The sequence below is a fragment of the Tigriopus californicus genome, chromosome 7 (genome assembly GCF_007210705.1).
Source record: "Tigriopus californicus strain San Diego chromosome 7, Tcal_SD_v2.1, whole genome shotgun sequence".
Classification (NCBI taxonomy): domain Eukaryota; kingdom Metazoa; phylum Arthropoda; class Copepoda; order Harpacticoida; family Harpacticidae; genus Tigriopus; species Tigriopus californicus.
The window spans coordinates 3,054,705-3,078,877 of record NC_081446.1 but is presented as its reverse complement, the minus strand read 5'-3'; the positions used below and the strand labels follow the sequence as shown (position 1 = coordinate 3,078,877).

Genomic DNA, 24,173 nt, shown 5'->3' with positions numbered 1-24,173 from the left:
CCCAGTCCAAAACCGCTCGGGGGTGAAAAGATTGAAGTGAAGGGGAGCTGTAGTAAAACAGGTGTGTTTGCTTAAAACTTCAGAGAAACTCAAAGAAGAAGCCCTTTGTGGCTTCCTCCTTCTCCAATTTGCTCCCTTTCCAAGCCAACCAGCCAACTTGGGAGAACCATGTGTCTTTCGCTCTTTGCTTCTTTTCGTCTCCCCTTCATTGAAGTGGATTTGGTGCTTGAACCGCAAAATTCAGCCACAGTATTAAAGAGCCAAGATGAACGGAACGAACGTTTTCTTGAACTCTTGTTTGATTTTTGAATGTCATCCCAGCCAAAAGCCCCGATTCATCTTCATCTTCATTAATTGATTTGTTTGCCAGTTTTTCCTCACCCTCGTTCTGCTCAGTGGGCCGGATTCACTAGTAAAGTGCTCCATTACCTGCAAATTCCTATCCCATTACTCTAGTAGGTACTAGAGAGAGTTGACGCTCCTCCTATCCACCATTCTCACAGAAGCGCCCACTTGTAGTTCGAACTGACAACCATAGGTTTTTTATTCCTCTTATTATCTCTTAAATACCCAACTGGTTATCCTATTTTGGATTCGGTCATTCCGTCCCAGTGAATTATAGACGCCGAAAGGGTCCGAAATCGGCTCGAACGGCAAGCCAGTTTTTTGCTCATCTTCACTGCCAAATTTGGACTCGGCCAAGGAACGCAAAACATAACATCGGGAAGTTCGACTTGTCCCTGCCTAAAACTAAACTGGCCACCATGCACGTGATGTTTGGACTTGGAGGGCGAATAAATGCCAGACAAATATTTCAATTTCGGTGCCGTATCAGTGGAGTCGATCTTGATGCTCTGGATCTCGGGCAGTAGTGAGTAGTCTCCTAAATTCTCGTCAACAGGGGACGGATTCCGAGTTCAAGACGACAACTGCTATTCAAAGTGCAATGAAAATGTGCCTCAACAGGTGTGAGCTTGGATCTCAATTTCGAACATGAAGGTTCAGTGGAAATCGGATCGCTTTGAGGCCAGAACTTTGATTGAAAGGGGAACGATATTTTTTGTCTTATTCGCCGAGTTTTCGATGGACGGTTGTGAAATACTGAAAGCGTCGGCTGATGTCAAAAGCGCGAAAAGGGGATAGACATCGAGACATGCGAATGTCGATGGGTAATTTGCAATCCTTTCACGCTTCATAAATCAAGTTTTAGGTCCAGAGTGCGAGGAGCTCTAAACACCAGTCTCGCAAATTACCATTGACATTCCCTTCACACAACGATAAATAGTCACTTTACGATTGGCTTGCATGGCCATGGGTGGTGGTTGGATTCCCTTCATCCATGTTGCACTTTCGACATGCCAAACTTGATGCAATCCGAGAAGGCTGAGGAGGTTGAAAAAATAACTGGCACGAGTTACATCAATCTTGAAATGCACTCAAAAGTGCGAAATGTCTCATTATTCTCAACGTAAATGAGTTTTCGCCAAATGGTGCGGGCAAATTATTGGTTTCTGACACGAACTTCTGGCCTCCTTGGCATGAGATACAGTGCAAAGTCATTTATTTGCTTTGGGTGTGGCTGCCAGTCCATTATGGATGGCAGCTCTTGATACCTTCCAAACTTCGTACTGTCCAAGAACCACATCAAAAGCGGACTGACAGCCTAAAGACAAGAATCAATGCCGCCTGCCTGTCCAAATCAAGCAATAATAATACCATATATGAAGCAATTTTTATTTCAATCAAATGTCTGACCAAAAATGCACGTACTTTCAACTCTCAGAGGAGTGGTGTACTTGCAGATATAGAGTTGTGGCTCTTTTCTGTCAATTCCTTTTATCAGAGGTTGTTAGTTTGATCTTAGGAAACATTAGCTACTCGGGATTATGTTCAGAGTTTTGAGAAAGCATACCTTCAGATTTGGACTGTCGGTTGCACAGAAAATTAAGATACAATTTCGGTGTGGCATTGCACTTTTCTCCCTGATATGGGGGGCTCGTGGGTGGGCGAGTTCTGATAGCGCTCCCGAATATTAATAATGAAAAGTTGATTGGTAAAATGCCAATCGATGATCTCAGGGTCTCCGTCCTCCAGATTTGACGTTGATTTTCAACTCTATTCTAGATAAGCCTCATTCCGCGATGATTTTTTTTTTGTTTCAATTCCTTGTCAGTGAAGTGACATCAAATGACATCAATTCGCTTTCTTGCTTCTAGTTAAACCTGTGGCCAATCGTGTGAAAGCCTTACGTCTGTGCAAAGATGACTTTGAGATCTTGAAAGTGATTGGACGCGGGGCCTTTGGCGAAGTCTGCGTGGTCAAACTAAAGAACACGGATTGTGTGTATGCCCTCAAGATCTTGAACAAATGGGAGATGCTGAAACGAGCCGAAACGGCGTGTTTCCAAGAGGAGCGAGATGTCTTGGTGTGGGGCGATCGCCGATGGATCACCAACCTTCACTACGCATTCCAAGACGAGACCAATCTGGTAAGTTACCGTACCAATTAATCAAAGTCGTGTATGAAAGTGTCGAAAAAGAAAATCAAGGTTTTATTCACAGCGTCGGTCAACAGGTTACAGCTGTACATTATGCATTCACTCACTTGCTCCAACCTACTCAAAGCAAGGACAATAAGGGATCAGAGGGAAATAGCAAACTCGGTTCGAGCAAGCTTGTTTGAATGATGGATTGAGACAGTTGGCGCATTTCATGCACTTGGGAGTCTTGCATCCGGGACATTTCTGACAGCGTGCCCTCTTCTTGAATCCAGTATGTGCTTTGGTCCTGGTTGAGCTATTGACCTTGATGGATGTTCCACACTTGCAAGTGACATCCCCGAACTTGACAGAGCGCTCTTGCTCAAGGGTCAGCTTATTTTCGGCGCAATACTTCTTCATGACCTCAGCCATTTCCTGTCGGCGTTTCAGAAGGATGGCTGTACCCGAAGAGGTACTTCGGTCCACATGCATATTGCCGGACAATTGGTTGGCTATTTCTTCTTGCTCAGGGGTCAACTTCTGAGTACGGACATCCACACGGCATTGTCTGAAGTGCAAGTGTGGACCATATCGATCGAACTCGGATCGTTTCCAACCATCGTATGCGTTTGGTCCATTGTAGTAGTAGGTGAACCGTTTTCGCTTCAGGAGTTTCATTCCTGTCAAAAGATTGAGCGCACTTCGGATTCGAGACCGTCTCAGCTCGTCTCGTCGGTGAAGGTTGAACACCTTTCGAGTGAGATTTGAAAGCCGGTATCCATTGAATCGGTTAAGCATTGAAGCTTTGAGGACGCTTCGACACAGCACCCAAATCTCACATTCGAACAATGAGTCCGGAGTAGTTTGGGGCTCGTCTAAGATGTTCCATAATATTTGCCGTGTGTTCTCTGTCTTCAAGCCTTGCCACCACAATCGTCCAGTATCGTCGATGGTGATGCATTTGAGTTCCTTCAATCCGGGAAGGAAGATGTTGATCGTGTACTCGGTGAGATCCTTGTGTGCTGCCAGGATGTCTGTCAAGACGAATGGAACCTGAGGCTCGTTGGACGCTTGTAATTTGATCCGCATCTCCTTCAGCAAGTTGGTCATTTGGTTCTCAATGCCGAGCTCAAACGAGATCGACTGTCTTCTGGTACCGGCAGATTTCGTCTTGGTGCGTTTCACCTTGGTTCCTTCATAGTCACTATCGTCTTCGTCTTCACTGCCAGATTCGGAGACCAAGGCCTCGGCATCACTGCCTTCAAGAATGATATCATCTTCATCTAGCATTTCTTCATCAGCTGGAACGAGGTCCGTGCTGGTTCCCTCAACTCCATCCTCCAAGTCTTCTTCGTATTCAGCTTCTTCCTCGACTTTGACATTCGCTTTCCAATCGAACGTCTCTTCTTTGATGATGTAACGTTGATTGTGAGTGTGGTGCAGGACGTCAAAGCACTTGGCAGTCAGGTTGTACACGATATCGAGTTGGTCCTTCTTGGCCAGAATGTCGTTGCCCAAAGCTTTCCTCAGGTCTAGTTCGTTCTCATATAGCTCCAAGTTGTCATCCATTAAGCTGAGGACGTTATCAGCGGCAAGGTCATCCAGCTTCGTCGTGCCAAGTTCGTGGGCATATTTGTCTCTGTATTCCTTGACAACGTCGCCATCGTCATCAGCGAGGACGATTTTTCTGTCATCATTGGTAAACCTCCATTTGAGGAACGTCACTTTCTTGGTGCTCATCCTGTGGGCGAGGAGTTTCTTCAAAAGATTCTTCTGCACCTGATCCAGTTCCACATTCGAGTGGGTCAGTTTCTCGTCGTCCATAAGCTCTTGCATTGTCGAGTTGTGCACAAGTTTCTCCACTTGATCCAGTCCGGAGTCGAAGCAGAATCCAACCCGGGACTCATTAGTGGCCACACCCAGGTCTTCCTCCATACCAACGATGCGGAAGCTTTGATATTGCATGGACTTCTTGGTCGTCTTCTCGCTTTCGCTATTGGCCATGAGCACTTTCTCGCCCATGTAGATGAGCTCGCCAGAGTCCACTAAATCTTGAACGTCTCTTTTGCCGAGCAAGGCCTCTTGCATGCTGAGGTTTTTCCCGACTAGTTTCTGTGTTGTGCTGTTGACCAAAAACGTGAGATCCGTGTGCTCAACGTGTTGGTAGAGATGAAAAATCTTGGGCTTGGGCGCCCCTGCAGTTTTGTAAACTGTTTTGACAAACCTCAGCATCCCTTCGTTGATGCACTCTTCCACACTTTTGGAGCCGATAATTTCGACAATCTTCGGTCCCTTTCGGCCCACAATCTTCTTGGTCTTTTGATAAACCGTGACTGTTTGGCCGGAGGGTTCGTGGACGTAGAGATCGAGCTTCTTGGTGATCGTGGGAGAACCCTCATCATCCGTGACCTCTTCCTTGATTTCTTCCTCGATGGTGACACGAGCCTGGTGGTCCATCTTCATAATGTCAGACTCGACCAGCTCTTGTAGGGAGTACCATGCCAAGATCTCGCTTAACTCATCACTGATATCCCCAAGAATGTCAAAAGTGCCCTCCTTGACCACAGCCTGAATGTCTTTGAGAACGTGTCGGTAGACATCGGCAACAATTGTTTTCTCCACTTTTCTCGTTATCAACACTTTTTCCCTCTTCTCCACGCGAGGTTTCACTTTCCTCTTGAAGAGCTTCTGCTTAATCTTGATCATTTCTCCGGTTTCAATGAGCTCTTTGACACTGCCAATATTGGGCCGACCCAAGACTTCTCGGATGATATCCAGACCCTCGCCAATGCACTTGTAGGTGCGAGGGAACACGATCACTTTCAAATTGTTATATTCCACATGCTGATACACATCCAAAAACACCCCATCCTTGGCCTTCCGATCCAGGCCCTGAAGGAATTTCTCGAAATCTTGCTCTTCTTCAAAATTCTTGAACTTGGACTTTGGGTGCAGCTTTAAAGTTTCGGTATTGTATTTCAACTGCCGGCCTTGCTTCGTGACAAAGATATCAAAGTTCGGCTTCTCCTTCTGCACCCATTTCTCATGCATCAACTTCTTATACGCTTCGGGATCTTCAGCTCGGAGCTTGATCTCGTCCACAACCTCGGGCGGATCCTCGGGGTGAGGCGCAATGTCTCTTCCGGCCATCCAGTCATCGTACTTCTCGGGCTGAAACCGCTTCACAAACACACTCATATCCATCTTGACCTGATTGCGACTGCAATCGCAGGATCGGTGACGCTTCCCATATTCAATCCATCGTTCGGAGGCGAAATTGGTGGATTCGGCAATGTTGTAGCCGTGATTGAACCCCGAGTGATAAGCATAGGGAAACACGACAATGATGTCACGCTCTTCTTGAATGACCTTCTGATAAGGAACGCCCATCTCGTCCATGATGTGCGGTGAAATGAGACAGGTCTTGTGGCGCATGAAATTGGTGCACCACGAGGCCACATTAGGGAACAAGGCGGCGGCGGCCCGTTCCATCAGATAGCCGTACTTGGGTGGCACACAGTACCACGTCTTGGGCATGCCATAGTGCAAGAAGTTGATGCCATAGAAGTCCATGTCCTCCACGTGCCAACTAAAAGTGGCCTTCCACATGCCGAAGTACAAATACGGCGAGTTGACGCCGGCAAACACTTGTCCCGTGTCCTCCTCGTAGTGCTTCAAGATAGTATCCAAGTGGGCAATGTTCATAGCGGTCACCTCCGGATCGGTGATCGAATCGGCTACATCGGCCCCATAAATAGGGGGCATGAAGTGCAGACTCTTCCAATACTTGCGTTCCAAGTCCTCGTAGGAGGTGTGTTTGGGCGGGGCGTAACGCGAGCTGGTGGCCAACTCGTGATATTCCTTAATACTCATGGGCCCTTTGCAGAGGCACTTGGTTTGAAAAGCCCGCTGCTCGCCAATCTGGGTGAAAATCTGCTTCTTAGGCGCCTCAATGGTCAGATGCTTGAAGGTGTCGGGATCGTAGCCCTGCTTGCGAGGAATCCACTCCTTGGGCGGGACAATCTTGCAGATCCCGCCCAAATGAGCGCCCTGGGCCTCGATGGTCTGCATGAGACCGGAGAAATCGGCCAGCTCGTCCAGGGTCGGATGGAACACCATAGCCTCGGGAAAGTCCATGGGGGCCGTCAAACGCGAGCGTTTCCGTTTTGGGGCACTCATCCTGGGGGTTGGGGGGGGGTCGGGCTAAAATGAAACAATGCCAAACCATTGATTAGCTATGTTCTCCGTGTCTCTGTTTTCAGTACCTCGTCATGGACTACTATTGCGGTGGCGATCTCTTGACGCTCTTGAGCAAGTTCGAAGACCGTTTACCCGAGGAGATGGCCAAGTTCTACATCGTGGAAATGGTCCTGGCCATCGATTCCATCCACAACCTGCGCTACGTGCACCGGGACATCAAGCCCGACAATGTGCTACTCGATGCCAATGGACACATCCGGCTGGCCGATTTCGGCTCGTGTCTCCGATTGGCCGCCGATGGCACGGTCCAAAGCAACGTGGCCGTGGGCACGCCCGACTACATCTCGCCGGAAATACTCCGGGTAAGTAGACCGACAGACAGACACCCGCACACTTACCCAAGGGCTGGCTGGCAATGGTTCCACGATGACAGGCGGGGCTAGTTAAAACGTTGAGTCCATGTTAAAGAAGGAAAAATCGATGGGCGAACGAATGAATGGCTTCTCTCTTTCTTTTCTGTCTGTCTTTCTGTCTTTCTGTGTACGTATGTCTCGGTCGGCTGAACGGCTGACCTGAACCCAACCAAGGAGCTAACTGCTGCTCCTCCAGACTCAACTTTGGCCCAGGCAGGCCACAACGAGCTAGGTGATGTGATGATGGTGATGTTGGATCAGTTGCTCTCTCTTTCCATGGACTACCAAGAGCTGTGGGTGAGTCGCGTGAGTCGCTTGGCAATGGGGCAGGTTGGCTCTTGCGGGCCAGCGTATCCAGCCCACCCACCGCAGTCGAGTCGGCCATTGGCTGAGGAGTGCGAGCCAGGACCGGGCCAGGTGGTCGGGAGCAGACTCTAACCCGGCCTTTCCTGGGATTTGGGGGTGAAAGATGGAGCGAGGGATGGCCAATGTAAGGGTCGAGGACTGAGACATGGAATGAACGAAGGGGATTTGTGTGCCAAGTTTGCTGCTGTACTTTTGGCAATTGGATGACTTGGGCTGGCCAATGGAGCGACTCAGCTGGGTCCGAGGGTGCGGGAAAATCCATGGGCTACCTACCTGCCTGCATATCATATGAGATCTCGCATTATGCATTGGGCAAAGAAAAACTTGGGCCCCTGTGCTGCACCCTAAATATATTAAGGTGACCGTTGGATCCGCCACCAGGACCTGCCAGCGAGAGCTCGCCTTAGATCGAGGGCCGTGTTGGCTTCCTCCAATTCAGTCACCCTGCCCAATGAATGCGCAAGAGTTAACTAAACACTCTCTACTAGACACTACAAGACATTAAGCTGCTGTTGCAGGCGTGTGTTCGCTTTTTGGTCGGGCTAAGTCAGTTCAAGTATTTGTAAGGTCTATGCTTGGACCTGCATGTATTCAGGCATTCAGCGATGGAGTACCTGCTGAGGAAAGGTGTTTTAAACACAGATCATTGAACGACTTGATGTCGCATTGGCCCGACCTCAGTGCAGAGGAAAATGGATTTTGTGTCATGATATGGTCTGTGGTTTTAAAGCGTACGAAGTCGAAACAGCTGGGGAATTTAGCAAGGTTTTCCTGTTGGCTGTTTGTCTTGAGAAGCAGCGAATAAGAAATGCATCATGTTAATGACGAAGATTTCTAATGAGTAGACCTGGAGAAAAATTTGAGGAATTTTTTTCGCATTGGGGAAAATGTGAGGATGAGAATTCAATTATGAAGAAAAAAAAATGTGAACATGCAAAACCCAGTTGTTAAAATGTAAAAAAAAAGTCAACCACTTTGCTACATTTTTGATTTACTTGACTATCCATTGAGTTTCCTAATTTTATTGAAAAGAAATTGAAATTTGTTTCTGGCAAAGCTTGACATTAGGACACATTTGTAATTGATCAGTATGTTATGGTGTGTCAATGATTTTCTTCTCGGCCTAATGATACTACTTAAAGCGCGTTTATTCATAAAATGATTTTGGCTTTTGGTTAGACCGAACCAAGGTACATGGATAAGCAAACTGGTGATGAGAAGGATTGATCAATTGCAACTCCGTTTTTGCCGACTTTCCAAGCAGAAAACAAACTTGAATTCTATAATCTAATTCGTTGTTAGCCCAAATATTGTTTAAAGTGTAAGTGGTAACAATTAGCAGAATCATAATCTTTCATTTGAATAGATTCGTGGCCTTCCTTGTGACGGTTATTAATGCACAGGCGCCCCTGGTAAAGCCCATGGAAAGGCAAAAAAAAGAAATTTACTGCCAAAAAGTTCTGGCTGAAGATAGAATTCTTCACCTGAAGCACAGATGCACGGAAGTGAAAAAAAGTCCCCATAAAGGAAAAAAGTCGAAGAAATGAAGAGATCCATAATACTGTTAGGTGCTTGTTTGAACGTGCACTCCAAAGAGTGCTAGTTACATTTTGAGAAAATGGAAATTTAGATGGATCTTTTATGCATTTTTTCTTAATTTAAGTTTGGTGCCTTGGGCATCATGTACTAACATTTTAAAGACACCTATCGGTGAATTGTTTTGTTGCATCTTTTTGAAATCCTCGACCGCCCATTTAAGCTTTGAAATCTTTGAAATAAGCTAACCTGTCAAGTAATCAACACATATTTTCAAACCTGAGGGTGCAATATCAAAGTCACTAAAGGTCAAATCGAAATATAACATTTGTCTGACAGGTTAGTTACAAAAATTTGTTTTCTACCTATAAGTCTTTTTTCACTATTCATTTTTCAAAATAGGCTCCGAAATTTTATTTTGTTTCAAAATTGCGCGTAGACAGAAAGATACATATTTTTAGAAGCCTCTGAAAACTCAGCATCATTTCATGACCAGACCATCTATTCGCATTATCCTCGTCTGAAGTTCCTTAAACGATTGTCTCGAAATTGCTGAAGATATTCAAAGTAATTTCGTCTTATGCCGGGGATTGTTCATTAAAAGAACCTGAATAACCCACATTCAAATACAGTAAAAATCGGATATAAGGGCAGGATTGTGAATCCCCGAAGCAAATTATATAGTAAAGTATAGTAAAGTATCATCGGATATAAGAGCGCAAAGTTTTGGGCCACATCGGATATAAGAGCAGAATTGAAGGCGGCAAAATATTTTTTTTCCCTCGCTCCACAATGAAGTTTTCGATGGAAACTAGTTAAGCCATTTTATAAAAGCAAGTTTTCAGCCGCCTTCTCATAAAAACAAACAGTCATACATAGTGACTTTTGCCAATAGAACCACTTTTTCCATCAAGGAGAGGCAAAAGCACCTTGCCGATTTTGACAAGCTGTCCAANTGCTTCAAAATTGCGCGTAGACAGAAAGATACATATAGTTAGAAGCCGCTGAAAACTCAGCATCATTTCATGACCAGACCATCTATTCGCATTAAAGTATCATCGGATATAAGAGCGCAAAGTTTTGGGCCACATCGGATATAAGAGCAGAATTGGCGGCAAAATATTTTTTTTTTTCCCTCGCTCCACAATGAAGTTTTCGATGGAAACTAGTTAAGCCATTTTATAAAAGCAAGTTTTCAGCCATTTTCTCATAAAAACAAACAGTCATACATAATGGCTTCTGCTACGAGAACCACTTTTTCCATCAAGGAGAGGCAAAAGCACCTTGCCGATTTTGACAAGCTGTCCAAGATAAGCCTGACCGAAGCTGCCACAAAGTTAGGAGTCAAATTTGCTTCCTTTGGAAAACTCTTGGTTTTTTTTTCAAACTTCATAGCCAGTGTGTAATTCTGTGACAAATTAACGACGTATTTGATGCTTAAACATACTACAGCCAACACACTGCCCTCCTTGCATTTTGTTTCATTTTTCTCGAGTTTATGGTTGCCTTTTGTTTGGACCGTAAAACTACATCAAATTAAAGCTTAAAAAACGTTTTCTGTCATCAGTTTTGCCTCTGGAGCCGCGGAACTGGAGCATCGGATATAAGAGCACATTGAATATAAGAGCAGAAATTCACGGCCCCAAAGTTGCTCTTATATCCGATTTTTACTGTATTGCTAAAGATCTCCGGCATACCATATTCAATAAATGTGGCACGTGATCTTTTCATGTATGACTTTTTCTCTCAACTGAGCTGATCATAAACTGTCAACGGTCTTCTTTCATATTCAAGGCAATGGAGGACGGCCAAGGCCGTTATGGTCCCGAATGTGATTGGTGGTCTTTGGGCGTGTGCATGTACGAAATGCTTTATGGAGAGACTCCATTCTACGCTGAATCTCTGGTGGAGACCTACGGCAAAATCATGAATCATAAGGTAAGAACAGGACCAGAGGCAGACGGCACGACCTCGAATTTCGCTCCAAATCGACGGACTCCAACCCGACTGACTTCATACCCTTTCCAGAACTGTTTCGACTTCCCCACAGACGTTGAAGTCAGCAATGAGGCCAAAGATCTCATGAAACGACTCATCTGCAGCGCAGAGGTCAGATTGGGACAAAACGGCATCGAGGACTTCAAGGTATACAACAGATATGGTTCAGAGTAACCCGCAGAGGCCTTCTAACCAATATGTCTCTTTTTGCTTCAAACATTGTAGAACCACCCTTGGTTCTCTGGCGTGGATTGGACGCGGATCATGGGACAACAAGCGCCTTATATCCCCGAGGTCTCATCCCCCACCGACACTTCCAATTTCGATGTGGATGACAATGATCTCCGCAATTGCGATACCCAACCCCCGCAGCATAATCCGGCCTTCTCGGGCCTTCATTTGCCGTTTGTCGGGTTCAGCTTTACGATGAACAGCAAGTTGTCCGACTTGGCCCGGTTTTCGCAAGAAGTTGTGGCCCCGCGAAAACGGGAGGTCACGCCCATTAAGAACGAGGAGGTGGCGGTGGATGGCTTGAGCAAAAACGCCTACGAGAGACGCATCACTCGATTGGAGGACGAGAAGAAAGAGCTCGTTCGCAAACTGAACACCTCCAATCAAGCACTCCAGAAATTTGCTCATGGACCTTTGGCCGATCCGGAGCCAACGAGTGGTCCGGATAATAATCAGTCCGCAGGCAACGAAGTTCGCCGACTTCAGGATGAGCTCAATAAGCTCACGAAAAAGAATGCAGGTAACTAGAAATTATCTTTTGTTGGTTTCGCAATCCGAGGTTAGTTTACGTTTGATGAATGATATGTACTTGCTTGATTGAAGTTTTCCCTGTTTCGAAATACTTCGGTAAGTAGATTTCAAATCAGAGGTCACAATACATAAGATAAATGAATTATACTTCTTGGAGGACTTGACAAACATGGTTTGTGGTCAAACAAACTACTCGTGTGAACCCGTGAGTAATTTGAGCTATGATTTGCCACTTATACAAATCTACTCGCCGACGAAACAGTAACACATTATTTCTATCACGCATATCCGTAAATGAACCCTTCTACAGTTTCACCACCAGTTTGCGGGTGGCTGGCTCCTCTTCCACCCCCATTAAAAGCTTGAATTTCAAGCATTGCAACGGACTAGGTCAGCAGTTCTCTTACATTCTTGCGCCTACATATATACTCAAAACAAGCTCGAACGTTCGCCAATCCATTGCATAGCTATAATGATTGCTTGTATCTATGGAAACGTTCCAACCACTTGTCCTTTACTCCGGGATCCTCTCTTGGCAGAATTGGAAGCAGAATTGGCCCAGAAAGATCAACAGAGCAACAAAGAGGTGACGAGTCTCAAACGAGATCTCGAGTTGTCGGAATCGGAAAAGTCCAACAAGATCAAGGACCTGGAGAAACTACTCAAAGCCTCCAAGTTGGAGAAGGAGGACTTCACGCGTGACCTCGTCGAAGCCCAAGAGAAGCTCAAGCTGCAATCGAAAGAACTCAAAGATGCTTTGCAGCAACGCAAAATGGCCATGTCAGAGTACACCGAGGTCACCGATAAGTAAGTGATCGAACATTCTTACTTCGCATCCAATCTGAATTCATTGAGGGTGATATTTTTTTCTCCAAATTTATCCATCCCTAGATTGTCAGAGCTCAGGCAGCAGAAGCAAAAACTTTCTCGGCAAGTTCGAGATAAGGAGGAGGAGTTGGAGACATCATTGCAAAAAATCGATACTCTCCGGCAAGACATCCGAAAAGCGGAGAAACTCCGACGCGAACTCGAATTGAGATCCGAGGATGCCGTCAACGAGGCTGTTAAAGAAAAGAAACTCCGCGAGAAGCACGAAAGCACTCTCAAGCAAATGGAGAAAGAACTGTCCTCCGTCAAATCCGGGGCCAGTCCCGTGGGTGAGTTGAGTTGTTTTGCTTTCACCACATTGGCTGCACATTCAACAGCAGCAACCGTTTGTTGACACACGATCAATTTCTGCTGGATTCAGGTGGTGCCAACGATGCTGAAGTGTCCCGGTTAAGAGCCGAAATCGAGAGGCTGGAGGTGGCCACTTCCGAAACCTTGTTGAACCAACAAAGCAAGCACAACTCCGAATTGGCCTCGATCAAGGATCAATTCGACGAGAGCGAGAGGAGGAATCGAACCTACGAAATGGACATGCAGACTCTACGCGAAAAGCTCGACAAGAGCCGATTGGACTCGCTTCAGGTATGTTCAGGCTATTGAATATGCGATTCTATCCACTCACTCGTCCATCCAACAAACAAGTTATTAACCATGGACAATAAATGTGTTTGAAATAGGAATCGGAGGAGACCATGAAGGAGTTGCGGAATGTGTATGAGAGAGAGAAGGTCATGCTCATGGAGGAGAACAAGAAGCTCCAAGTGGAGTTGGAGAGAACTCTGGAGCTCAACAATCGACTCACACACGATCGACGGCAATTGGAGGATGAGTATGCGGAGTTGCGGGCCAAGAAGGAGGCCATCGCCCAATGGGAGGCACAAATATCCGAGGTCATCAATTGGGTCAGTGACGAGAAGGACGCCCGAGGTTACCTTCAAGCCTTGGCCTCGAAAATGACTGAAGAATTGGAGTACTTGAAGCACACCGGACCCGGGGTGAATTCGGCATCGCCAGAGAAGAACTGGAAGAACCGGCGGTCGCAAAAGTTGGAGAAAATGGAACTACTCAACCTTCAATCCAATCTTCAGAGCGAAATTCATGCCAAGCAGGCTATCAATGAGGAATTGAGCAAAGTGCGATCTGAATTGGAGGCTGCCAGGATGTAAGGACGATTGTCGTACACAGCGGTTTTAATGGACATAATGAGGGCACATTTTGTTCTTCGATTCTAGGGATGTTCGGGAGTACAAATCGCGCGTGGACTCTTTTAGTCGGGAAATGATGCGGAAAGAGTCGCAAATCAAGGACTTGCAAACCCGGGTAGAAAATGGCGAAGGCAGTAAGTGGACGACTCTCTTCTCTTTCGATGTCTCTTTTAGTAGTCACAGATCTCTTTCTTCCTGGGATTTGGCAAGTCACCCAACATGCCAAATGTTTCAGTCAGTGGAACATCACGAGTAACTCTGTACACCAGGAGCCCCTTTTTTCGAACCTCTTTAATTCGTGTTTGCTTTACATGTGCTATCAGGACATTACATTGTTCCAAAGGTATGCCAATTATGGCCACAAGTCCCTTTGATGGCGTTACATACTACAAACAAAGCCCTAATGACACGACTTGTTAGTGGGACACACAACGAAATTGATGTATTAATAAGCAAGGTGTTAGGTGTTTTAAAGCAAAAGGCAACCAGAATAGTTCTGTTCCCCTAGGCTTCAAAAAGAAATAATTGAAATACTTTCAAGGTCGACTGTCGTCGAAACATCGCAAAACTTGCAAATAAATCAATTAATTAAGTATTTTCATATGTACCATGTTCCATTGGCCATGAATTTTGAAGACATTAGAAAAAGTAGCATCCAGCAAACTTGAATCATCCCACAAATCATGGTACTCCATGGTCCACTTATGGTCCTTTCACCCTTATTGTTCCCTCGGTGGCTCTCTTTCTCCCCACTTGCATGCCTTTTCTCACTCGAACTGACTTTTGTTTCTTCTTCTTTTTCTTCTTCCATTTCCTCCTTTAACCTGATTTCCACGATTGCTGTTCAGGTTCCACTGCTCTAAACGGAAGTGGAATCCGGGTGTCTCAATTGTACAACGCCCGAGGCAAGAAGCTGGCCTTGAATGAGGCCTCGGCAGCCGCTGCCAGTGGGCAGGCTGTGCGCGGTTTCAACAAACGGAGAAGTCTGGTCGGCTCCAGTGTGAAAAATGCCACGAAAATCCCGCAGATGAAGCGGGAAGCCACTGTGGTCACCCTCTCCCCACCCACCCAGGGCACCCCTTCCAAACCCTCGAACTTGAATTCTAGTAATAACAGCTTGCAACGGGCGTGTAATGAGAACAATATCTTGACGAGCATTAGCCCGCAGAAGCAGAACCAGATTCGATTCCAAAAGGCCAAGACTCCGGGGCGAGTCTTGGCCCAGCCTACCAATCAGAATCAGAATCCAAATGGCAAAAATACTAATGGCAATGCAGAAGAGTCGCCGAACTCGAAGAAACTTTTTAGAAGAATCTTTCAACGATGATGATGTTGATGAAAAGTAGCCCCTGTGATAAAATAAGTCCTAGAATCTTCCCTACCCGCATCCTACTCTCTCTCTCTCGGGCGCGCTCGCGTACGAGCATTCCACGGACTCTTCTCTTCCATCTCTTCTCCTGTTTATGATCTTCTATTCATCTCATTTTGGTAATTCCCATTGGTTTTCATCCCTTTGGTTTGAACTAATCAAACTCTCAAAAACTATTTTCTGACGAGACAGTTTTTTTTCCTCTTTCTCTTGATCTTGTTTTGCTGGGACATTGATCCTCTTTGCCAGGGTACAGAGTTACTACTATTACCAACACCACAACAATAACAACAACAAGCATTATTTTATTAATCTATCATGTACATACTTCAAGTTGACCTTGGACGACTCTCTTGACCACAACACTACAAAATGTCGTTGAAGCCAATCTTAACGCGCCTTGACCATGAATATACTAACCGTATAAGTACCATACGTGCAACCGTGAAAAATTGTTCATTCAACGAAAAATGTCATTTTGTAGTTTGGTGGGTCCGTGTCTTCAACGACAAGAAGCTCTGGTCAAACCACGTTTGGGGAGAGAATCTCCAACGGTGCCATGTATTCCTGTTCCTCTTGATCCTCTCCTTTATGTCCTTGCTCTTCACACCCCTAAGCTCCCAAATCAGTCGCCAAGTGAAGCGTCTCCTAGAAGTCTGGCATTTGTAGACTTGATCCTATTCCTGGATCATCTTATCTCTCGCTTTCTCGCTGTTTTTCTCTCGATCATTGTCTGACCTTCTTCCACTTTATGTTCCAAGCTGTCTTTTCTATGGGAAATCCCCTCTTTTGGAAGCGATCATCGTCAAAGATTTCGGGTTAGTCCTTGTCATGATTGCCTTACCCCTGAAATGCGTTTTCACCGTCACCGATCTGTTATTTTTGCGATACTTCCAATTTTTACTTTTGGCTCATCTCTCGTCTAACTTAACTCTTTTTTTTTTTTTAATTTTACTTTCCTCGTTTTCTAATCTGAAGCTATCTTCCTAACCTTTATCACCAATGTGCATTTCCCTGATCCTCATTCATTACTCCATTGGTCATGCACCTTACGACCCAGCCTCATTATGATTTTAAAAAAAAATCAACCCTCGCTATAGCTTTTCGAAACTGTTTCCTAATGAATGTCCTTATCGTCCATTCCGTTAGTGTTGGGCAGTGATAGACCTGGCAGCCAGATGTCGTTTTTGGAACAGTTTCTCAAGGAGTCCTCGGCGGGTCGAAACAATAACTCGACCTCCACCCAAGGAGGTCCTTCTCGTCCAGAGCGTCATTCTTTGGATCAGCCCCAGTCTTCCGCAGCCTCGAACTTGACCAATTATAGCGCGTCCAGACGCGCCATGTCCATCGAATCGGACGATGGGGACGTGGAGGATAATCAAAATCCATCCCTTGGATCCTCTCGTTCCAACATGTCGGACCTCTCACCAGTACGGATCACATGTCCAATGGTTTGGAAACATGATACCAATTCATGATCAAATTGTTTTCATGTTCTAGGAGCACATATCGTCGCCCCAGAGACCGGACCCTCGAGCTCTCCCTCCGCACCCTTCTTCATCCATGAACCCCCCACTCCAACCTATGGCCGGCCCCATGGGTCCAGGACTGATCCAAGTGGGTCCCAAGGCCAAATCTCATCAGTTCCTTATCCGAACGTTCTCGTCGCCTCTCAAATGCAATCATTGCACTTCCCTAATGGTGGGTTTGACTCGTCAGGGCGTGGTTTGCGAAGTCTGCGGGTTTGCCTGCCATATCCAATGCCGCGAAAAGGTTCCCATGTCGTGCCCAGTGCCTCCAGATCAAAGTGAGATCCCAAGGACGCTAATGGCCTTTTGTAACACTAACTCGGCACTCTCTCTCTCTTCGTATTCAGCTAAACGACCCTTGGGTATTGATCCCACTCGTGGAATTGGAACAGCCTATGAAGGCTACGTGAAGGTACCCAAGCCAGGCGGTGTTAAAAAGGGTTGGGTGCGCCAATTTGTGGTAGTGTGCGATTTCAAGCTCTTCCTCTACGAACTTCAGGCGACTGCGCCAAGTGTCAATGTTAGTCAGGTAAGAGTGATCACGCGACTAAATACTGGCCATGATATGTTAGTACAGGGGGCCTTCTGGATGATTTTGTGGTTTAGGTATTGGATATGAGGGACCCCGAGTTCGAAGTGTCCAGTGTCCGTGAGTCAGATGTCATTCATGCCAACAAGAAGGATGTGCCCTGCATCTTCAGGGTCACTACGAGCCTCATGGACCCGCCTGGAGTTCGACATCAATGTCTGATGTTGGCAGACTCGGAGAGTGAGAAGACCAAATGGGTGGTTGCCTTAAACGAACTTCATCGCATCTTAAAGAAGAATAAACTCCCCGATCGAACCGTGTTCAGATGTCGAGAGATTTTGGACAACACTGTGACCATGATCAAAAACGCAATGTCCGCTTGTCTCATCGACAGGGATCGATTGGTGGTTGGAACCGACGATGGTCTCTTTTGCGTCGATTTGGATCGAGATGGTGAGCATGAAAAGGTGATTTGGAACACCTATTTCGAAGGTTACCATTTTCTTTTTTAAAATCTAGAAATTTGTCGCATTGGCGATCAAAAGAAGATCCATCAAGTGGAGTACCTTCAAGATGAGCAATTGATGATTGCCCTCACTGGAAAACACCGACAAATGCGACTCATCCCCGTGAAAGCCTTGGATCAACCGGATACCGAATGGATCAAGGTGGCAGACACCAAGAGTTGTATCGTGTTTGCCACCGGAGTCATGCGGGGATCCACGGGCGGAGTCCTTTCAACGGGCGGACAGGCGTCCAATCCCAGTGCTTTGGCTAGCTCGTTTTGCTTGTGTGTGGCTGTCAAGCGACAAGTGATAATCTACGAGATCAACCGACTCAAGTCGAGGCACAAACGCTTGCGAGAGGTTCTTCTGCCCGCACAAGCCCAGTCCCTCGATGTCTTCAGCGAAGGCCGTTTGTGCGTGGGCTATCAGTCCGGATTCACCATCTACAGCCTTCTGGGTGATCAACACCCTTTGTGTAAGTGATATTAGAGTTGAACAGATTAAGCAGATAAGCGTCACTACAAGGAACTGTTTACTCTTGCAGCTTTAGTCCATCCTGACAATCAGATGCTCGGTTTCCTGGCCTACAACCCGGTGGATGCCTTAGGAGCCATTGAACTGGCTCACGGAGAGTTCCTCTTGGTCTTCAATACTCTTGGCGTGTATGTGGACATGCAGGGAAGGAAGTCCCGGGATCGGGAGATCATGTATCCCGCCGTACCCCTTGACATTGCCGTATGTGACGGACGCTTGCTTGTGTATTCGGATACTCATATCGATGTCTTTGACACGGTAACCGGGGATTGGGTTCAAACCATCAACATTCGCAAGACACGCCCGCTCATCAAAAGTGGACACCTCAATCTGTCCATGCTTCAGGAAATGCCCCATGTGACTTTCTTAAGCAATATCCATAAGGGTACGACTCTTCAGTACAACTGGATTAGTGAAGTGACCATTTGTTCAAGACGCCCGATTTTATTTTCAGAGGATAGCCTGAATGTGGTAAAACCTGAATTGATGATGATTGGTCGAGACGGCCGACCAGTGCAAAGAACTCGGAGGCGTTTTTCCGTGCGAGAAAGCAACAAGCAAATCAGAGCGTAAGTGTCAATTCGTTGGTCTTCATTGACCTTGAAGCAAAGAGCTCGTTCAGATGGCACAAGGCCCTACCTCTGTTGGTTTGGATCTTACTTTTTTAAGCTGGTACTATTTGTGGAATGCTGGTCCCAAGAGTTCGGAACATCCGACCACTTTGACCCGAAGCCAATCCACTGAATTTCGTAAAGACCGAAAATGCTTCAAAATGAAGCGAGCCAGGTCTTCGTATCTGTGGATCTCAAATATTCAGTAATAAGGTTTAGATGTTTTTGGGCGAATAATGTTTGGGGTATTTCTTTTTTTTTTGACATGATACGGTGTGATTCATTCTTTTTCACAGTTCGTCATAATGACCTCTTTGTGCTCCACAATAATTCAACAAGTCATTATTGTAGCATTCTTATATTCATTACAATGAAGAAAGTAAAGACAAATAACCAAGAGCAACGCAATAACCCAGTTCACCATTCCAAATTTCGTTTATTCTGCGCAGAAAAAAAAATCTTATCAAAAGCAGTTCAAGTAATGACTTATTATTATGGTCTGTCCATGTCTTTACTATTTCTCAGAGCTTTATGGATGATTTTATTTTCAACTCTTGACATTCCGTGCGATTGTTTATGTGAGCTCATTTCAACCCGGGTATTTTTGGTCTCTATTTCAATGGTTCTGTTCAGTGGGAAGCACTTGAAGATGCTCTTGGACTCGCCCGTCATGGGCAATATGATCTCCGGGGTGAGCGGGGTGGCCTCCACCTCCTCCACCATTGGCAGCAATTTCATGATGCGGTTAGTCGTCGTCGCCTCCATCCTCGTGATAGTTGATTGTTGTACACCTGTTGTCAACAACCGGTGTCGCTTGGCCTCTTTTTGATCCTTTTAGCCTTGGACTGACCCTGTAGATCGAATGCATAGTTTCCCAAAACTTGAAGTACATGCTAAGAATTCGCAAACACACTCTCTTTGTTCTCTACTCAAAGTTTTGATGATGTATGGAATTGCAAATTTTAACTCTCGTCCAAATGCTAAATGCAATTGAATAATTAGTTTTTCATAAATTAGTGGTCATGGCTATTTGACTTCACTCAGCTTAGCATTGCTTTTGACAAGGCTAGTGTTTCGTCAGCCTGATTATACCTCATCGCTTCTTTAAAAAAACCACGTTGATAATAGAACCTGAGAAAGTGCGAATGACTTATTTTACAGCAACACTTCCAATCAATCAGAATCGGTTCGTTTCATGATTGACTTTGTGGTGCTCATAACATTTGACATACGAAACACAAATTAACTTATCATGAACATATAAATCAAGATATCACACTCAGCCCATGACAATCATCACTTACATTCCTGTTTGTTCTGTTTATCTCTTTAACTTGTCATTCATTTTTATTTTGTGGTTTAGACCTAAATGGGCGTTCATTTCACATATCTAAATACCTTCATTCTTCACTTGGTTCAATTTTCAATTGGAAACATTTGGTACATTCTTAAGGTATAAAGAAATAGTATTTCCAAAAATCCATTTTCATCATTGTGCTTCATGAAAAGAGATATTACCGCGGAAAGTACTCAAGCAAGTTACATCATTTGTGCCAAATGTTTCTCAATATAAGCAATTTCAAGGACCACTTTGAAAAATGTCCAATCTTATTGACATTTTATTCATATTATGCCTCTCTAGAAATCCTGATCGTCGGTCAAAGTTAATATCAGCGCCTTCCAACTTTAACCACATCTCTCACATGGGCCCTGGAGATGGAATTCAGATCCAAAGACTCATGGATCTTCCCACTACTTTGGAGACAGCTGATCACGTTCAACCAAGTCCGGCTCAAGTTTCTCCACTTCAGCAACAGGGTGTTCAACGAGTCAAATCAATGTTTCAACAATCCACAAGCAAATTGCCCTCTAGGCTTCCAACTCATCCGGCTCCTCCACAACGATCCATCAGTCACAATGAAGTAAGCAATCATGCTATTAACGATATTCAACAAATTTTGGGCACACAACCTTGATTTGGGAGATGGTTTTAAGACATTTGGCCCTGGGTCTGTTGAACCTAATGCAAGTTTTGTGTGATTTTGCAAACACGGGAGCAATGATTAACTCACTAATTTCGGTATTTATATGAGCGGATATGATTGTGAACGGATTGGCAAATACTTCTTTCAAAGCGCTAAAACTCGTTCACTTCATGACCTTCGTTGCACTGAGTTTTGCGCGTGTCTTTGGCTTAATCGTTTGATTGAGTTGAGAAGTGGTACTTTTGTTAACACAATGGATTGATTGAGACCGAAAATGTTAGCATTACTTTATGTTTTAGCCTGTCCGTTCTGATTTTAAGTAGTTCTTTGATCTTGTAGACATACATTGTACTGAATAATATCCTCTCTTCATGACTACAATAATATTATCTCAGAGCGGGATGCGGTCTTACTTCAATGGCGGTGGGTCTTCCTCCTCTACTCCTCCTCCCTCGCTAGCCCTGGGAGGGCCTGGGAGTAGGCGTGGTACCTCTGGCAGTGGCAGCTTTTCCCTTCTGGCCGGACGATCTTCTTCTTCCTCCCTTCCAAGATCCCCTGATGGGGTAACGGATCATTTGAGTGGTTCCGCCCAAGGTTCCATTGGATCACACGGATCCTCCTCCAATCAGGAGGTGTACATGAACATCTATCAGAATACCCAATCATCTAACAATCATCAATCGTTGTTTGTGAGTGTTCACACCTAATATTATCCTTAAGCCAAGGCATCAGTTTGCCTTTACGCTAAGCTAATCTGAATGTCGGCAATCTTCGAACTTGGATCAGATTTCGTTAAGGGTTTTGATGCATATTGTGAGTTTGATGTCAATTGTCAATTGCCATCCAATATTAATCTCTTTCATTTGCTTCGAAGTCGTGGATAGGGCAGAGTTTGCTCCCTTGTGGAACCCCACTCATTGCGGTTCTCCCTTCTTTTAGGAAACGGTGGATGGGAGTCCCCGTCATTCTTTGGGCTCGAACAACAGTTCCAATCTTTCGAGTCCACCCAGCCCCGCCCGTGATCATGGAGTGGGTAGCAGTGGGGGTGGTGGAGGGGGCAGCAGCACAGCTGGCGGAGGACACGGCAGCTCGTCCTATGAATCTTAAGTGCAATTTGATCGTTATGCAATTCTTGAGAGAGATGGCTTTCAACTTTTTCACCATCCCAGAAACAGACGCCAATACTATTCATTCAATCCTGGCTTTACTGGCTATTAATAGTCTCATGTTCCATTTTCCCCCATGCTCTTGTTCCCCTCTTTTTATAAACCAATGATCCGCTCTCACCCTTTTTTCCTCGATTGTTGCATCACAGACCTAGTCAGTCTTGAGAAAAGCGAGATCAACAGAACTTCACAGAAACAATTCCCCACATCTGGTTCCAAGACTATTTTCGTAAATCTCAAGTAACGTTCTGCTCATCATTCAAGAGACCCATTGATGACGTACCTCGTACATTCATATCACGAATTGATATCTCGCCCCTACATTTACAACTCATCTTTCTTTAGACGTTATTTTCATCACATGACCTTGTTCAGGAAGCAAAAAGATTAAGGTCTCGATATTATTAAAAATATCTTTGTTTTACCCTGTTTCTACCCTACAAGGTTGTCTTGTCGTTATGACCAAATGAAGAAGACCACGGATTTTCACACATGAAGTTCAGCTCCCGTTTTGCAAGGATGACACCTGACTCGATCTTTGCCATTGATATCGTATTCTTGCAACTTCTTCTCTTAGTACGTTTACTATTCCTTCTCCACCATTATACGATTATCGTAATCATCAATATCATGATTATGATTATTTCTAATAATACGATTCCTACTACCAGCATTGTTAAACTCCCTTATCAGAACCAAGCTCCATTCTACCCACACTGCGCAAGTTGAGATGAATAGATTGAAATACAAACGTGAAAACAATCCTTTAACAGCAAAGCCTCTTTTTCAGGGCGTTAGTCCTTTCTCAATTAAGATAACGGATTACAGTTCCCGTTGGTTTGGCGAAAGTGAGTAATTGATCAATAATCTATTCATTACCAAAAAATGGAATAATAACCTTTTTAGTTCCTGGTACTTTTCTTAAAAATCTAGTGTTACAGACTGTTGGGGCAGGGTTACCAATCACCATTGAGCAATAGGAGTTTGCACGTATTGGACTAGCCCTCTAGTTACATCGTTTGTACGTATGCCCCTATGTGCTCAACAGTCGCTCTTAATGAAACTTAGGGGATCAATGCGAAGCAAATCATTCAGCGGGGACAAACATTGTCACCAAAGGTAGACCTATATAACCTTCCTTCCTTTATTTCTCCTAAATTTCCCTTAAAAAGATGACTAAATTCCTCGGTATTAAGTTACTTTCGTGTTAAAATTCGTGAAATGGTGCTTTTTGCTCAAAAATGACCGAAATAGTTGAAAACTTAATTCCACATTATGAATTATCTTTCCGACCCCTAGTCATTATTACACTCTTAGGTGGCGGCTTTAACTGATATCTCAAGATCCCTCAACTGCAGTTGGATGATGGTCTACTAGGTGCGCTGGAAACTGCGTCCCAGAAGTGTTGTGAGCGTTTCGTGACTGACTTTATCTCTTGACCAGTATGGCTTTTATACATTTGACTAGAACGACTTGAGTGAGCACTTTCATTAATTCACACGGGGTCTGGGAGTCCATACGAGCTTCACGAGTCCATCCAGGTTCATGGGCCATCTGGGGTCAACGGGCCATTTGGGCTCAACGGGCCATCTACGGTCAAGGGGCTATCCGGGTTCATGGACCAAACAAGGTCCAACGCCAATCCATTGTGAGACCATGTTTCATCCAGGGGTTACGGGCTATCCGGGGTTAGAAGCCATCTGGGAGTTACGGGCCATCCTAGGGTACGGGCCACCCGCGGGTTACAGGCCATCCGGGGGTTACGGGCCATCAGTGCAGACCATGGTGCCATCCGGGTGGGTCACAGTGCCATCTGAGTCACGAGCACGAGGCATCTGCCCTCCGACTTAGACAGGAGTTAGATTGTTCCACACACTGGGCTCAGCGCTCTGCCCACTCCATGCTCAATCACTCCAAGGGAGTTCCCCACACACTCCATCCCCTTCCACCAGGAGACTACCTAGGTGGGCAGTTGCCCGTGAGCCGACTATGCCATGTTGTGTACGCTTCGTGGCTGACTTTATTTCTAGACTATAGTCTATAGTATGGCTTTTATACATTTGACTAGAACGACTTGAATGAGCACAAGCATCAATT

The 24,173-nt window shown here is 45.3% G+C and overlaps 2 protein-coding genes across 7 annotated transcripts in view; one reads left to right on the top strand and one right to left on the bottom strand.

Annotated features, from left to right (window-relative positions):
- The window catches only part of LOC131884155 (serine/threonine-protein kinase MRCK alpha-like), a 39,006-nt gene extending 16,168 nt beyond the window's left edge, over positions 1-22,838 (top strand). For 2 of the 6 annotated variants that reach the window (XM_059231823.1, XM_059231824.1), the window contains exons 3-24: positions 2,217-2,488; positions 6,742-7,041; positions 10,789-10,932; positions 11,023-11,139; positions 11,218-11,743; positions 12,294-12,561; positions 12,646-12,911; positions 13,004-13,224; positions 13,320-13,804; positions 13,875-13,981; positions 15,978-16,034; positions 16,366-16,646; positions 16,717-17,023; positions 17,093-17,274; positions 17,352-17,727; positions 17,794-18,255; positions 18,325-18,699; positions 18,769-18,883; positions 19,559-19,669; positions 20,568-20,847; positions 21,306-21,599; positions 21,850-22,838. In XM_059231823.1, coding sequence (XP_059087806.1) covers positions 2,217-2,488; positions 6,742-7,041; positions 10,789-10,932; positions 11,023-11,139; positions 11,218-11,743; positions 12,294-12,561; positions 12,646-12,911; positions 13,004-13,224; positions 13,320-13,804; positions 13,875-13,981; positions 15,978-16,034; positions 16,366-16,646; positions 16,717-17,023; positions 17,093-17,274; positions 17,352-17,727; positions 17,794-18,255; positions 18,325-18,699; positions 18,769-18,883; positions 19,559-19,669; positions 20,568-20,847; positions 21,306-21,599; positions 21,850-22,017 — 5,714 coding nt within the window. In that variant the 3' untranslated portion in view covers positions 22,018-22,838. Of the gene's footprint in view, positions 1-98; positions 1,170-2,216; positions 2,489-6,741; positions 7,042-10,788; positions 10,933-11,022; positions 11,140-11,217; positions 11,744-12,293; positions 12,562-12,645; positions 12,912-13,003; positions 13,225-13,319; positions 13,805-13,874; positions 13,982-15,977; positions 16,035-16,365; positions 16,647-16,716; positions 17,024-17,092; positions 17,275-17,351; positions 17,728-17,793; positions 18,256-18,324; positions 18,700-18,768; positions 18,884-19,558; positions 19,670-20,567; positions 20,848-21,305; positions 21,600-21,849 lie in introns of those variants that run through there. The other 4 variants (XM_059231827.1, XM_059231829.1, XM_059231825.1 and 1 more) reach the window with 4 other exon arrangements.
- LOC131884156 (uncharacterized) lies at positions 2,523-7,233 on the bottom strand. The gene is made up of 2 exons (XM_059231830.1): positions 7,078-7,233; positions 2,523-6,682 (listed from the first exon to the last, which is right to left on the bottom strand). The coding sequence occupies exon 2, from the start codon at positions 6,656-6,658 to the stop codon at positions 2,615-2,617; it is 4,044 nt and encodes a 1,347-aa protein (XP_059087813.1). The 5' UTR covers positions 6,659-6,682; positions 7,078-7,233; the 3' UTR covers positions 2,523-2,614.
- Positions 22,839-24,173: the final 1,335 nt, after the last annotated feature.

What these genes read in the sequence shown, in the direction of transcription:
- LOC131884156 (XM_059231830.1), bottom strand. Translation starts at nt 6,658, where the DNA reads ATGAGTGCCCCAAAACGGAAACGCTCGCGTTTGACGGCCCCCATGGAC.